The sequence below is a fragment of the Camelus bactrianus genome, chromosome 27 (genome assembly GCF_048773025.1).
Source record: "Camelus bactrianus isolate YW-2024 breed Bactrian camel chromosome 27, ASM4877302v1, whole genome shotgun sequence".
Lineage (NCBI taxonomy): Eukaryota > Metazoa > Chordata > Mammalia > Artiodactyla > Camelidae > Camelus > Camelus bactrianus.
The window spans coordinates 16,289,441-16,305,235 of NC_133565.1; the positions used below are offsets into that span (position 1 = coordinate 16,289,441).

Below are 15,795 nucleotides of genomic sequence, written 5' to 3' on the forward strand. Positions count from 1 at the left end.
AGCAGAGGCAAAAGCTGGAGCCAGGACCAGCGGGTGCAGAGGTGGCAGGCAAGCGGGAGGGGCCAGTGTCAGGTCACTGAGCTGAGGCCCCGCCCCTGCCCGCCCCAGACTCCGGGCCCCGCCCCGCGGGCTGCTCTCCAGGCAGGTCCCACGGTGGCCTATCAGCACAGCCCGGCCCATCCCAGTCCCCGCCCACCGCTGATTTCATTGGCTGCCTCTCTGTCCCCGCCCCCGGAGAACTGCTGATTTTCGCAGCCAATCAGCAGGCGCAGCAGCCGCGGCGGCGGCGGCTGGTCTCGGCGGATCCCGGCGGAACCCGGTTGAACCCGGACGCTGAGGTACCCGAGTCTGCGGGGGTAGGAGGGTAGGGAGCCGGGGCTGCTGTCTTGTTTGGAGGTAACGCGTAGGCGCTTTGCGGCTCCGTGGCGTGGCCCTGCTTGTCAGCTGGGTGGCGAGCTGCAACTCCTGGGTCTCCGAGGTCACTCCTGCCGCTGGAGGTGCGGCGGCGTCCGAGACCGTGGAGGGCTAGCCCGAGGTTTCTGGTGTCGGAGGGCAGAGGTCGGAGGTCGTGCTTGTGTGGAATGTTGGGGCCCCGCCCGTCTAAGCATAGGTCGGGCCGCTCCCCGTTTTGTTTTTTTTTCTTCAGTCAGCTCGTTTGAGTACCTCGGTCCTTCCACGGAAGGAGCTCCGAGGGAAACTGAGGCCTGGGAGCCGCCAGGGCTCCTTGCAGGCCCTGAGCTCGGACAGGAAGGCCCGCGCCGAGCTCGGGTCGCCACAGGTGACTCTCCGGCCCCGGCAGAACGGCTGCCGCCTCCCTCCTCCGGGCCGGCGGGGGCTCTAGCGTGTGGGGGAGGGGGCGGGGGCGAGATGCGGTGGTCGCGCGGGGCCACGGCTGCCCTGAACGGGCCGCTCCCCTCGGGCTCCGAAGAAACCTGAGGATGCCAACTCTTTTTGAGACTGTCATTCCCCGTGTTTGAGATTTCATTTCTGGAAGTTCATTCGAGCACTTCGGAGAGAGGAAAGGCAGCATTGCGGCTTCTGCACTTGTCTGGAAGTGAAAATTAAAACCAGACACGGGAGGTACTGAAGGCAAAGGGACGTGGCGAGAAACTGGACGAGTTTCTCAGTTTGACAGGAATCTTGCCCCTAACTTGCCTCACATATTATATAATTCAAGCTATTTCAGAATCGGAGTGTTTAATCTCATAGTTCTAAGCAAGTGCCCTTAGTCTTGACCTTAGTGACGATACTTTGGAATGTCTGAAGTATTGAGCAAGAATTTTTTCGTACAAAGGTAGGTTCCGAGTTTAAGCTTCTCAGTGCCAGGAAGTCAGAACAATCCTTTCCTCTCCTGGCAATCATCCCATCTGCTCCTCTGCCACTCTGGGACCAAAAAGAGAAGTCGTTTCTCTACATATGTGGGTTTTGGGGAGACAGCTATGGATGAGGAATAAGGGAAAAAGAAGGAGGATTCTTTTGTTTTCTGCGCAGAAGGTGTGCAGTTATGGGGCAAAAAGTGTTTTTATTTGTTTATCTCTCTCCCTTCATCTCAGCCAGCGTAAACAAATTGTGCCTTTTTTGTACCTACGGCATGTGTTGATTATTTATAATATTAGGGAAAGGAGTCATCTCTAACAGCACGAAGACACTTATCTTCAGTGTAGCTACAGAAGAATGACTGCCTTGTGTGGAATTAACACTGGGGTTTGGTTTTCAGTTAAGAAAATGAGGCAGAAGGAAGTGTTGACCAAGACCTTCCAAGGCCCAGCCATTGTCTGTAGGACTCCGGCCAGCCATGTTTACATGTTTGAGAATGGCGGTGGAGATTCGGGGGACTCCTCTGAGGAAGAGACCCACCGAGTGGCCCTGCGGCCCCGGGGCAAGGATCGCCAGAAGAAGGGTGCCCACCACCCTCACCAGCCTGGAGCAGGGGACGTGGTGCTGCTGCAGCGGGAGCTGGCCCAGGAGGACAGCCTCAACAAGCTCGCGCTTCAGTATGGCTGCAAAGTAAGAAACCCCGCAGGTGAAGGAGCCACCTGCCTTCGCCCTGTATGTTTAGAGGAGCAGGAGCTCACTGAAGTGTGAGCCTGCTGCCCCTTCCTGACTCCCGCAAGCAGTTGGGAGAAGCCTGCTGTGGGTAAAGGAGACCTCTTTCTAGCTAGAGAATGAAGGCAGGTGGAAGTACTTAACCATTCTGAACCCTGGGGTCATAGAGAGGATTAGGAGTTTCTGATGATGGGGCAGTTCCCTCTCCACAGAGTACTTCTCTTCCTTATCCCTCCAAACTGAGATGCTGAAACCTTTTTTTTTTTTTTTTCTTTTCCTTTTGAGCACATTTTATTTAAGACTATGTCGGGGCCAGAGATGCCAGGTAGAATTTATCCAAGATTTCTTAGGTATGCTTGCATTTTTCTGCTACTTTTCTTTTTCTAAACCTTTCTTGCTGATTGTAGCTCCTTTGGTAAAGTTTTTACCTTCTCTCTTTTAGAACTGCATGATCTGGCCGTTGTATGCTGTGTATCTATATAACCCTGTTTCTCTCTTTAATTATGTTTTTAGCTGTCAGAGTGATTAACAGTGGCAAAGTAAGTAGGAAAGTGTTTGTAGAATTGCTGCATTGTCGTCTCGATTGAAACTGTTTCATTTTGCTAACACTGTATTGCTGCTTTCTGCGGCTTTCTTTAAGGCCTTATAAGCTACTTACTTAAAAAAAAATCTTTTCATCCTTAAAGTGTTATTTATTTAACAAGGTCCAAATGGCTCAATATGAAGTGTGGGGATGGTGGTGTGTTTTCCGAGGGAAATAAACAGACCGGTCTCCCAGGATACATAGTGGTCTCTGCATTGTACTGAGATTTACATTTGACTCTTACAGTCAGCTTCTGTAGGCATACTGTATAGTTTATAGAAATTGTACAGAAAAATGAATCATCTCCTCTAGAGACCTGAATAGATGCAGTGGGCTTCTTGGAATGGTGATGTTTAATAAACCCAAAAGTATTATATAAATAATGTGTCTGATAAGTAATCCGTTCTCCTATTTGAAGTAAATAAATTTGATGTTAGCTTATTAGGATCAAAGCTAGAAGCGTCTCAAGCACCTTATGGTTTAGTTTCAGGACTTAGTAAATTAAAAATGTCCCTCACTCTAATTCAATGAAATGATAAAAGCACTTGCTAAATAATTAAAATTATGAAGATGATTGATTTGAATAAGGTCTGTTGGCTGTATTTACACTCTAGTTTAAGTGGACTTAGGAGTTAAAACCTTAGAGTCCATCTTTGGTGCTTTTGGTAAGTTTTCAAACAATAACTTGAGGGAGGATTTATCTTTGACTTACATTTCCCCCTACTTATTAAACCTTAAGGTTTGATCATGAGAGGGATTTGTCATAAACTTTGTTCCTTTATAAGACACAGTCATACTCCTTTCTCCTCAAGTCCTAATAGTGGAATAGGCAGATGATTTCCATCTATAGTTTCCAACTTGATGCATATTCCCTGCATGTTTCTAATTATCATAAGTGTTGTGAAATCCTCAAAGTGAATCAACTCTAGGTCGCTTTTATTTTAAAATAAGTTTATAGGCCATACAGTACTTCTGGCAAGGAAATGTTGTAGCACACTTTTAAAATGTCATTACAGGTGAACTAGATTCTGAGTGTCTGTAGAGCTGGCTGAGGATTTGTGTTTGCTGAGTGCTAATGTTTACTACAGCTACTAAATTAAGTCTGATGCAGGAGAGAAGTCAGCCAGACAGGGGCACTGTTGCCTCAAAAGTTAAAAGTAGAAAGGGTTACAGCCTTCTTTTACCATGATGTGTTCCACCTAAAATCATTTTGTTGAAGGCACACTTTGAACAAATAAAAAAGTCTTTTCCAAAAGTAATCTTAAGTTGTTCAAACTTGTAAGTCTGTACAAAAATCTGATGATTAGTCTATAACGTTAAGGCTGAGTTAAAGCCAAAAACCCCAGTTATTCAGCCTAAATTAAATCTTGTGCATAGGTACAGTTTTCCAGTGTTCATCAGATTCTTAAGCAGAGTGGACCATCACCCGGAGAGGTTAAGCACCACTTTTTGGATATTAGTTTTAAGGAGCTTTACATATTTTGTGATGTTTGTCCTCATGGCTTCCCCAGGTTGCAGATATCAAGAAAGTCAACAACTTCATCAGAGAACAAGACTTATATGCTTTGAAATCTATTAAGATTCCAGTGAAAAATCACGGAATCCTAACGGAGACCCAGAAAGAACTCAGACCCCTCCTGAGCTCATCCACAGAGACCAGAGTGACCTTCGAGGAGCAGCCAGACCCAGACAGAGCAGCTGTGGGTGCCAGTGCCCCATCTAGCCCACTGACGGATTTCTTTAAGGGCATTGACCAGAATATTGAGCGTGCAGTGCAGTCAGACATCTTTTTGAGTGAAAGTCACTGCATCGAGACCTCCAGTCAGCCACTGCTTCCGGCTCCTCCGAAGCCACTGACAAATGGTGCAGACTGTGGAATTCATTGGTGGAATGCTGTGTTTATCATGCTTCTAATTGGAATTGTTTTACCAGTGTTTTATTTGGTCTATTTTAAAATACAAGCTACTAGTGACATCCCTAGCAGCTTGAATACAACTACTGTCCCCAATGGCTCGATGGCCATGAATGCAGTTCCAGGCCAAGGCCCCAAATTAGTGATTCCAGTGCCAACCCTCCCCTCTTCAGACAGCCAGTTCAGTCATACCCAAGGGGGGAACTAGCTGTTGTTCCTAAGTAATCAGGCCAGCTTTAGCAGTGGATCCGTTAGCAATGGCCATGTGCTGACTTTCCTTTTCTCTGACGTGTGGACACATTGCAGAAGCCACCGTTGTGTTCTCAGTAACACTCACCATGGGGAACAGCCTTGCCTGATCTAAGGCTGCGGGAGCCAAAACACTGGCACCCTCAGTCTCCTACATCCAGAGAAGAGCAGCAAGAGAGACATTTACACCTGACAGACGCTGTTTCCTGGAGGCATTTAGTGGACTGGCCATGTCTTCACAGTAGCACCGTGTGTGCCCCCAAGTTGGACATGCTGGAAGGGAGACGAATGGCCTTGGCAAACAGACCTACAGCGTGGGAGCCCCGGGGGTCGGCTTTGGTGGTCTTCCCGTTTGCATTGTCCCCTGCCTGCTATGGAGGAGTGACAGGCTCTGACAAGTGCTGTTGTGTCTGCCCGGCAAAAGTGCAATAGTGTGGAATGTCACCCTGTTTTAGAGTGTGACACATTACAGTTGTAACAAGCCTTGCTTCATATTTGCCCCCTCAGATAGCCTTTTTGAGCCAATGTCCTGTCTAGAATTTAAAAAGCTCTAAATCCAAATTGCTGTAATATGAGTAAATAGTGGTTCTGTTCCTTGAACTTTTAGAGCTACTTAATCTGACACGCAGGCGTGTTTTAAGCTCTGCGTGGTGCAACCAGCACTTCCTGGCCAGAACGTTTGGAGGCCATGGCCCAATTTCACCCGAGGAGCACCTGCACAGTGATTGCTACCTGGATCCCCCACGTCAGCATTCTTGGAAGGAGCTCTTGCTGGTCAGTGTCTGGAGTGGAGTAAGTGTAGAGGGAAGGATCAGTGCCTGTCACCGAGGTCCCAACGTGTGGCACTTCTAAGGGCGAACAGTCACCAGTCCTGCATCTGCTGGCCTCTGTGCACCTGAAAGAGTGGTGCAGGGAAAACGGGGGTGCTACCTGCTGCTTCCTCGACTCCATTCTTCGGGATTCTAGAGCCACAGAACAGGAATGGTTTTCTTTAGGTGATTTCAATGTAGCTCATAGTGTTAAAATATCGAGCCCTTAACAGAGGGCCTACAGGTGACCCTCCTGTGAAAGGCCATAAAAAGAGGGACCTGAGGTTTGCCCATCTCCTCTTATGACGAGGCAACAGGGGTGCTAATGCAGAGGCTTAAGGAGGGAGGGCCTGCGCGGGCCTCGGAGGCTCACTGGTGGAGCATGGGTGAATGGGGTGAGGGCAGGAGCCCACCTTGGTCCCACGGAGTGGAAATCAGCCAAGGTGGCTGGCAGCCCAGCCTTGGAGAGGTCTGTCTCCAGGGAGGAAAACACGCTGCACAAATGCTGAGCTTTAATGCAGATTTAAGGCATTTGACACATTAGGCCTAAAGAGCAATTTGAAAGATCTCGTCACGTAAGAGGAAGGGAATGTGGCAGAAGAACCCTTGAGATAGGCATCCAGTTTCTTTCTCCTTTCAGTTATGTGAAAAACTATTCTGCCCTGGGTTTAATTAGCAAATTTAAATTATCTTCAAAATAAAATGTTTTCTTCAAAACCAAAATGGTTTTCAGGATAAAATGAATTTGTGAACCTTTACTACCGGAAATTTTGATCATGTAAGGTTTTGATCATGTAAATGCTTTTCCAGTCAAATGTTTGTGCGCACTGTGCCCCCGAGGGCTACACGTTTCTCTAACATTTGTCACCTTTAAATTCACCCAGCAGGACTCGGACTCCCATGAGAACATGACTTTTGCTGGGCAAAGAATGAATACCTGTATACTTTTTTCAAGTGGAATAAAATAATTTCTTCTGTGAAGGAAAACTGATTCCTCCTTTTTAATCTGGGAGTTGTTAATTTGGAATTAAAAGATGTGGGATGATGTTGGAGAAAATGGAGGTGTCCATGTCCAGAGGGCGAGGCTGGCCCAGGGCTTGTGCCCACGGTCACTCTAGCAGGGGGGAGAACAAAGTGGTAGCAGGCACAGCCTGGCTGACTGGTCTGCATAACGTGCTTTAACATTGTTTTATTGGGCATGCATAAGCGATACCATGAAGCTCTTTTTTAAAATATATTTTACTACATTTTATTGTGTTTTGGGAGTTAATGTTCTAAAGAAATAGATTTGTTAGATAGTCTTCAGTCCTTTTGGTCAAACTGTAGTGCTTACTATTGCAGAAGCCTAGGGAATCTGTCATGGGACAAGTGATGCTCCCATTTTACTCTGGGGTGACAAGGCTGCAGGGACTAAGTAGAAGTCTCAGGGTCGCTCAGAGCAGGACTGCCCGGCCAAGGCCATGACACAGCCTCTCCTCACGAAGTTAGTTCTTTAAATTGCCTCTGCAGTAACTGTGAACACCCACGCCTGGGTTTGAGGGAGAAGGATACAGGCCCTGAGATGATGGCTCATAGAGGGGATTTTGACATTTTTTCCCAGTTTTATTGAGGTATAACTGACACACAGCACTATATAAGGGTAAGGTGTACAGCATAATGATTTGACTTACATACATTGTGAAATGATTACCACAAGTGTAGTTAACATCCATCATCTCATGGATACAAAAAAAGAAAAAAGAAAAAAAAAGTTTTTTTTCCCATGTGGTGAGAACTCAGGATTTACTCCCTTAACAAGTTTGACGTGTACCATATAGCAGTGTTAGCTATCGTCTGACAGGCACGAGGTGATACCTTATTGTGGTTTTGATTCGCATTTCCCTAGTGGTTAGTAATAGTGACAGCTTTTCATGTACCTGTTGGCCTCATATCTTTCTTCATCGGACAGATGTCTATTCAGGTCCTTTGCCCATTTTTAATTAGATTATTTGCTTTTTTGCTATTGAGTTACATGAGTTCTTTATATATTTTAGATATTAACCCCTTATCAGATAAATGGTTTACAAATACTTTTTCCCATTCCATAGGTAATCCTTTCATTTTATTGATGGTTTCTTTTGCTGTGCAGAAGCTCTTTGATGTAGTCCCACGTGTTTATTTTTTATTCTGTTGCTTGTGCTTCGAGTGTCACATTCAGAAAGTCTTCACCAAGACAGATATCATGAAGCATAATGCCAGTGTTATTTTCTAGGAGTCTTATGATTTTTGGTCTTACACTCAAGTCTTTAATCCATTTCAAGTTAATTTTTGTGAGTGGCGTAAGATAGGGGTTTACTTTCATTTCTTATACATGTTAATATCCAGTTTTCCCAGAACTATTTATTGAAAAGTCTATCTTTTCTCCATCGAGTATTGGCTCCCTTGTTAAATATTGCTTGATGTATATGAACTTGTTTATTTCTGGGCTCTTGATTCTGTTCCATTGGTCTGTGTCTGTTTTAATGCCATTACCATAGTGTTTTGATAACTGTAGCTTTATAATGTAGCTTGAAATCAGAAAATGCGATGCTCCCCTCTTTGTACTTCTTTCTCAGGATTGCTTTGGCTATTCAGAGTCTTCCATGCTTCCATACACATTTTAGGGTAGTTCTTTCCTAATTCTTTAAAAAAAAATGCCATTGGAACCTTAATAGGGTTATAGCATTGAATTTATAGATGGCTTTGCATAATATGGAAATTTTAATGATATTAAATCTTCTAATCCATGAGCACAGGATAGCTTTCCATTTATTTGTATCTGCTTCATTTTCTTTCATCAGTGTCTTGTAGTTTTAAAAGCATAGAGGTCTTTCACCCCCTTGGTTATGTTTATTCCTAAGTATTTTATTGTTTTTGATGCTATTGTAAATGGGATCATTTTCTTTATTTCTTTTTCAAATAATTCATTGGTGAAAGGCTGAAAGTTTTTCCTCTAAAATGAGGAGCAAAACAAGAATGCCCACTCTCAAAAGTCCTATGCAATACAGTACTAGAAGTCTTATCCAGAGCAATCAGACAAAAAAAAAAAAAACAAATAAAAAGCATCAGAATTTGAAAAGAAGAAATAAAAATGTCAATATTTGCAGCTGGCATGATTTTATATACATAAAATCCTAAAGACTCCACCAAAAAACTGTTAGATTTAATTAACAAATTCAGTAAACTTCCAGGATACAAAAATAACTTACAAAAATTAATAGGGTTTCTGTACACTAACAGTGAATTATCTGTCTTTCTCTGGCTTAGTTCACTAAGCATAATACCCTCCATATCCATCCATGTTGTTGCAAATGGCAAGATTTCATTCTTTTAATGGCTGAATAGTATTACATTGTGTGTGTGTATGTATGTGTCTTTATCCATTCATCTGTTGATGGACACTTAGGTTTCTTCTATATCTTAGCAATTGTAAATAATACTGCTATGAACTTTGGGGTGTGTGTATCTTTTCAAATCATTGCTTTTGTTTTTTTCAGATTGATACTCACTATTGGAATTGCTGGGTCATATGGTAGTTTTATTTTTAGTTTTTTGAGAAACTTGCCTACTGTTTTTCACGATGGCTGCACCAGTTTACATTCGTACCAACAGCGTACTAACGTCCCCTTTTCTCCACATCATCACCAACATCTGTTATTTGTGTTGTTTTTGGTGATTGCCATTCTAACAGGTGTTGGCATTTCTCTGATGATTTACAAGTTGAGCATCTTTTCATGGCCATCTCTGTGTCCTCATTGGGAAAATGTCTATTCAGGTCTTCTGCCTATTTTTTAAACTGGGTTGTTAGTTTCTTTGATATTGAATTGTATGAGCTGTTTTGGATATTAACCCCTTATCGGTCATATCTATACAGATATTTTCTTCCATTCAGTAGGTTTTTCAGTTTTTTTTCTTTTGAAGTAAGTTTACAATGTATCAATTTCTGGTGTACAGCATAATATTTTAGTCATATGTATACATACATATATTCCTTTTCATATTCTTTTTCATTGTAGGTTACTACAAGATATTGAATATAGTTCTCTGTGCTATACGTAGGAACTTGTAGTTAGTATCTGCAAATCTTGAGCTCCCAATTTATCCCTTCTTACCTGCTTTCCCCCGGTAACCATGTTTGTTTTCTATGTCTGTGAGTTTGTTTCTGTTTCATAAGTAAGTTCATTTGTGTCTTTTTTTTTTTTTTTTTTAGATTCTACATATAAATGATATTGTATGGTGGTTTTTTAGTTTTGTGAATGGTTTTCTTTGCTGTGCAAAAACTTTTAAGTTTAATTAGGTCCCATTTATTTTTGCTCTTATTTTCTTTGTTTTAAGGGACAATCTGAAAAACATTGCTACAATTTATGTCAAAGAGTGTTCTGCCTATTTTCTTCTAGGAGCTTTCTGTTTTCTGGTATTACATTTTAGGTCTTTAATCCATTTTGGATTTATTTTTGTATATGGTGTAGAGAATGTTCTGATTTCATTCTTTTATATGTAGCTGCCCAATTTTCCCAGCATCACTTATCAAAGAGACTGTCTTTTCTCCATTGTATATTCTTGCCTCCTTTGTCATAGATTAATTGACCATTAGTGTGTGAATGTATTTCTGGTCTTTCTGTTCTGTTCTATTGATCTGTGTGCCAGTACCATACTGTTTTGATTACTGTAGTTTGTAGTATAGTCTGAATTGGAGCAAGTGATTTTTCCAGCTCTGTTCTCTCTCAAGATTATTTTGGCTATTTGGGGTCTTTCATGTTTCCATACAAATTTTAAAAGTGTTCTAGTTCTCTGAAAAATGCCATTGGTATTTTGATAGGGATGGCATTGAATTTGTACATTGCCTTGGGTAGTATGGTCATTTTAACAATAGTAATTCTTCCAGTCCATGAACATGGTGTATGTTTTCATTTGTTTGTGTTGTCTTCAGTTTCTTCATTGTCTTATAGTTTTACAAGTACACATTTCTAATCTCCTTAGGTCTGTTTATTCCTAGGTATTTTATTCTTTTTGATGTAATTATGAGAGGGATTGTTTACTTAATTTTTCTTTATGATAGTTTGTTATTAGTGTATGGAAATGCCACCAATTTCTGTATATTAATCTTGTATCCCGCAGTTTTACCAAATTCATTGATGAGCTCTATTAGTTCTTTGGTGGAGTCTTTAGGATTTTTTATGAATGGTATCATATTTTACTTCTTCCTTTCTGATCTGGATTCACATTATTTCCTTTCCTTGTCTGATGTGTGGCTAGGACTTCCAGTGCTATGTTGAAGAAAAGAGAGAGTGGGAGTCCTCATCATGTTTTTGATCTTAGAATAAATGCTTTCAGCTTTTCACTGTTGAGTATGATGTTAGCTGTGGGCTTGTCATATATGGTGTTTATTATGCTGAGGTATGTTCCCTCTGTGCCCACTTTCTGGAAAGTTTTTATCATAAATGAATATCGAATTTTGCCAAAAGCTTTTTAAAAGCATCTATTGAGGTGATCATATGATTTTTATTCTTCAGTTTGTTAGTGTGATTTGTCACATTGATTTGTAGATATTGAAAAATCCTTGCATCCCTGGGGTAAATCCCACTTGATCATGCTGTATGATCTTTTGGGTTATTGTTGGATTTGGTTTGCTAATTTTTTTTTGAGGATTTTTGCACTTTTATTCATCTGTGATTATAGACCTGTAATTTTCTTTCTTTTTGTGGTGTCTTTGTATGGTTTTGGTATTAGGATAATGTTGTCCTCACAGAATGAGTTTGAAAGTGTTCTTTCCTCTGCAGTTTTTGGGGAGTAATATGAGAAGGATAAGTGTTAACTCTTCCCTAAATGTTTGGTAGAATTCACCTGTGAAGCCACTGGTCCTGGACTCTTGCCATTGGGAGTTTTTAAAGTACTGATTCAACTTCATCAATCTGTTTATAATCAGTCTGTTTGTATTTTCTATTTCTTTCTGGTTTAGTCTTGGGAGATTATACATTTATAGGATTTGTCCATTCTTTCTAGATTGTTCATTTTATTGCATATAGTTCTTAATAATCTCTTATGATCCTTTGAATTTGTATGGTGTTGGTTGTAACTTCTTTTCATTTTTTATTTTATTGACTTGAGACCTCTTTTTTTCTTGATGAGTCTGGCTAAAGATATGTCAATTTTGTTTATCTTTTCAAAGAACAAGTTCTTAGTTTCATTGATCTTTTCTGTTGTCTTTTTAGTCTCTATTTTATTTGTTTCTGCTCTGATCTTTATTATTTCCTTCGTTCTACTTATTGTGGAATTCATTTATTCTTTTTCTAGTTCCTTTAGATGTAAGATTAGATTGTTTATATGAGATTTGTATTGTTTCCTGAGGTAAATGTGTATTGCTGTAAACTTCCCTCTTCAGAATGCTTTTGCTGTGTCCCATAGATTTTGGATCATTATGTTTTTGTTTTCATTTGTCCCCAAGTATTTTTGATTTCCTTTTTGACTTCTTTAGTGATCCATTGATTGTTTAGTAGCATATTGGTTAGCCTCCATGTGTTTTGTGTTTTTTGCAGTTTTTTTATTGTAATTGATTTGTAGTCTCATAGTGTGGTCAGAAAAGATGTTTGATATTATTTCAATTTTCTTAAATTTACCAAGGCTTGTTTGGTAAGTCTGTCCTGGACAATGTTCTATCTACACTTGAAAAGAATGTGTATTCTGCTGATTTTGGATGGAATGTCCTATAAATATACCTATGAAGTCCATCTGGTCTAATATGCCATTTAAGGCTAGTGTTTCCTCATTGATTTTCTATCTGAGTGACTTGTTCATTGATACAAGTAGGGTGTTAAAATGCCCTACTGTTATTGTGTTACTATCAATTTCTACCTTTATTTCTATTAATAGTTCCTTTATTTAGGTGCTCCTATGTTGGGTGCATATACACGTACAATTGTTATATCTTCTTAGATGCTACCAGAGAGAGGGGTTAGTTGCAGGAATGAAGACCTTGAGAAGGAGAGAGGTGATAGGCTCCAATACACAACATAGAATGCTTGGCCCAAGGTAAGAACAAAGGCTATCCATAGCTCCTGGAGGGAAGGCAGAGCCCATGTGTACAGGTGCAGGCAGATTCCTAGATTTTATGTGGGAAGACTAGGTAGGTCTCATTTGATTGCATCTATTTATTAATGGAAAATGTGAAAGGAAGTGGTCAGCTAGAAAGAAGAGGAAGTGGTCTTGGAGATTGGAATAAAGAGGAGAAAGTAAAATAGTGATTACAGAAAGTGAGAAAGTCAACAAATGAGGGAATTGTGGTTGCATTTCTGGGCAGTGTTGAGAATCTTTTAAAATTTGTGTTCATAGTGGAATAAAAATTAGAAGGTCCAAAATTAGATCCATATCATCTGGAAACTTAGTATATGACAAATGTGCCATTTCAAGTCTACAGTGTAAAATGAACTTTTTAATAAATGGTCTGGGACAACTAGGTAGCCATTTGGAAAAATATAAAACTGATCCACATGTAAGAATTAACTACAATTGGATTAAAGATCTAAATGTGAAAGATGAAACCATTCTAGCACTAGAAGAAAATGTGGCGAGTTCCTCTCTGACCTGGGTGTAGGGAAGGGATTCTAGCTTTATATTAAAAATGACAATTAATAAAAGAAAATATTGATAAATTTGACTACATAAAAATAAACGTTTGCATGACAAAAGTACCACACAATCTAAAGTCAACTGATAAACTGGGAGAATATATTCATAGCATAAATAACAAAGGGCTAATACGTGTGATATAAACAGAACTTAAAAATTGGGGGATAGAGACCAAAACCCCAATAGACAAATCAGAAAAAGACACGTATAATTGACACACACAAGTGAGTTAAAATGGCCCTCAAACAGATGGGAGAATGTTCAAATTCACTCATAATAGAGAAAGGCAAATTTAAACATTAAGATGTAATTCCTCACATACCAGACTGGTAAAAATAAAAACTTTGACAACTTTCTGTCAGCAAGGTTTTGGGGAAGAAATAGGCATTCTTATTCATTGCTGGAGGAAATGCAGATTTGTACAACTCGTCTGGAGGCAGGTTTGGCAATATTAATAAAACTACATGTGCCCCTCCTCAGCAATCCCACTTCTGCACCTACCCTAACAGTATGAAAATACATATGCATAAGGTTATCCAAATATTGGGAAAAAAAATGGCTATTCATGACTGATTAAACTATGGGACATCCCTACCATGTGGAATATTATGCAGGTATAAAAAAAGAATGATGATGATTTCTATGAACTGATATGGAGTGATTTGCAATTATACTATTTTGTTTCTCAGATTTTGATGCAATCAAATTCATCAGTTTTTTCCATTACAGTTTGTACTTTGGAAGTTGCTTACTCTGGGTCAGAAAGATGTTTTCCTATTATATAATGCCATTGTTCTATTTTAACTAGTTATTTAACCCATTTGGAGACTACTTTGCTTGTGTCATGTTAGGTAGAATCCAGTTTCATTTTTCTCTGTGTAGTAAACTAATTTTACCAACAGTATTTACTAAACCGTCTTCTCCCTAATTATTTATGGAATTACCTATGGTGTACATAAATCTCCACATAATTCTATCTGTGAGCTCTTAATTCTATTACATTTGCTTACTAGCGTTTTTTGGAGGGTGGGGTGGTTGTTTTGTTCTGTTTGCATCAGTATGACCTTCTTTTATATTTGTAGCTTGGCAATATTTCTTAATATCTGGTTGGGACACCCTTTTAATATTCTGACTAATCGTGGGTGATTTTTAAAAATTGAGTTATAATTGATATATACCATTGTGTAAGTGTAAGGTGTACAATATGTTGATTTGATACATTTACATACTGCAATATGATTACCACTGTAGCACTAGCTAACACCACCAGCACATCACATAATAATCATTTCTTTTTGTGGTGAGAACATTTAAGATCTAGCCTCTTAGCGACTTTGAGGTATAATACAATATTGTTAATTTAGTCAAAATGCTGTGTATTAGACCTCTAGAACTTACTCGTCTTCTAACTGCAAGTGTGTGCTCATTGACCAACATCTCCCCACTTCTCCCACCCCCCAGGCTCTGGTAGCCACCATTCTAATCTCTGTTTCTACAAATCCAGCTTTTTAAGATTCTACATATAAATATCAAACAGTATGCCTTTCTCTGCCTGACTTGTCTTACTTAGCATAATGTGCTCAGTGTCCAACTATGTTGTCCAAAATGACAGAATTTCCTCTTTCTCAGAGCTGAATAATAGTCTACACACACACACACACACACACACACACACACACAGAGCAGATGTTTATATCCATTCATCCATTGACCCTTAGATTGTTAAACTCTATCTTGGCTATTGTGGATAATGCTGCAATAAATATGGGCATACAGATACCTTTTTGATAACCTGTTTTCATATATTTTGTATATATACCCAGAAGTGGAATTGCTGGATCATATGGTAGTTTAAAAAATTGGGGGGAGGGACCTCCATACTGTTTTCTTTAGTGACTAAAGCAATTTACATTCTCACCAGTGGTGCATGAGGGTTACCTTTTTTCCACACCCTGTTTACACGTGTTATCTCATCTTTTTGACGATAGCTGTTATAATAGGCATAAGGAGATATCTCATTATGGTTTTGATTTGCATTTCCCTGATGGTTACTGATGTTGAGCATCTTTTCATGTTACTTGTTGGCCATTTGTATGTTTTCTTTGGGAAAAGATGTCTATTCAGATCCTCTGCCCAAGTTTTAATTGGATGTTTTTTTTTTTGCTATTGAGTTGTATTAGTTCTTTAAGATATTTTAATGATTAACCCTTGTCAGTATATGGTTTATATACTTTCTGCCATTCTGTAGGTTGTCTTTTCATTTTGTTGATTGTTACTGTTGCTGTGCAGAAGCTCTTTAGTTTGATATAGTCCTAATGTGTACATTAGATTTTTACTTTTCTTGCTTGTTTTTGATGTCATATCCAAAAAGTTGTTGCTAAGACCAATGTCAAGGAGCTTTTCTCCTGTGTTTTCTTCTAGGAGTTTTATGGTGTCAGGTCTTATGTTTAAGTCTTTAATCCATTTTGAGTTAATATTTGTAGTGGCTAAGATAGGGATGTACTTTCATTCTTTTATGTGTGAATATCCAATTTTCTCAGCACCATGTAAAA

At 40.0% G+C, this 15,795-nt stretch overlaps 1 protein-coding gene across 5 annotated transcripts; it reads left to right on the plus strand.

Annotated features, from left to right (window-relative positions):
- The first annotated feature begins 234 nt into the window (after positions 1–234).
- LYSMD4 (LysM domain containing 4) lies at positions 235–6,322 on the plus strand. Of its 5 annotated transcripts, none has more exons than XM_074354077.1 (3): positions 235–338; positions 1,718–2,007; positions 4,141–6,322. In XM_074354077.1, the coding sequence occupies exons 2-3, from the start codon at positions 1,726–1,728 to the stop codon at positions 4,747–4,749; spliced, it is 891 nt and encodes a 296-aa protein (XP_074210178.1). In that variant the 5' UTR covers positions 235–338; positions 1,718–1,725; the 3' UTR covers positions 4,750–6,322. The 5 variants fall into 5 exon arrangements, with proteins under 5 accessions (XP_074210178.1, XP_074210179.1, XP_074210180.1 ...); XM_074354078.1 differs by lacking the exon at positions 235–338 and adding an exon at positions 345–1,080; XM_074354079.1 differs by lacking the exon at positions 235–338 and adding an exon at positions 345–778.
- Positions 6,323–15,795: the final 9,473 nt, after the last annotated feature.

Coding starts and splice junctions, on each gene's coding strand:
- LYSMD4 (XM_010962900.3), top strand. CDS start 1,675: ATGACTGCCTTGTGTGGAATTAACACTGGGGTTTGGTTTTCAGTTAAG. Junction 2,008..4,140: donor CGCTTCAGTATGGCTGCAAA/GTAAGAAACCCC, acceptor TGGCTTCCCCAG/GTTGCAGATATCAAGAAAGT.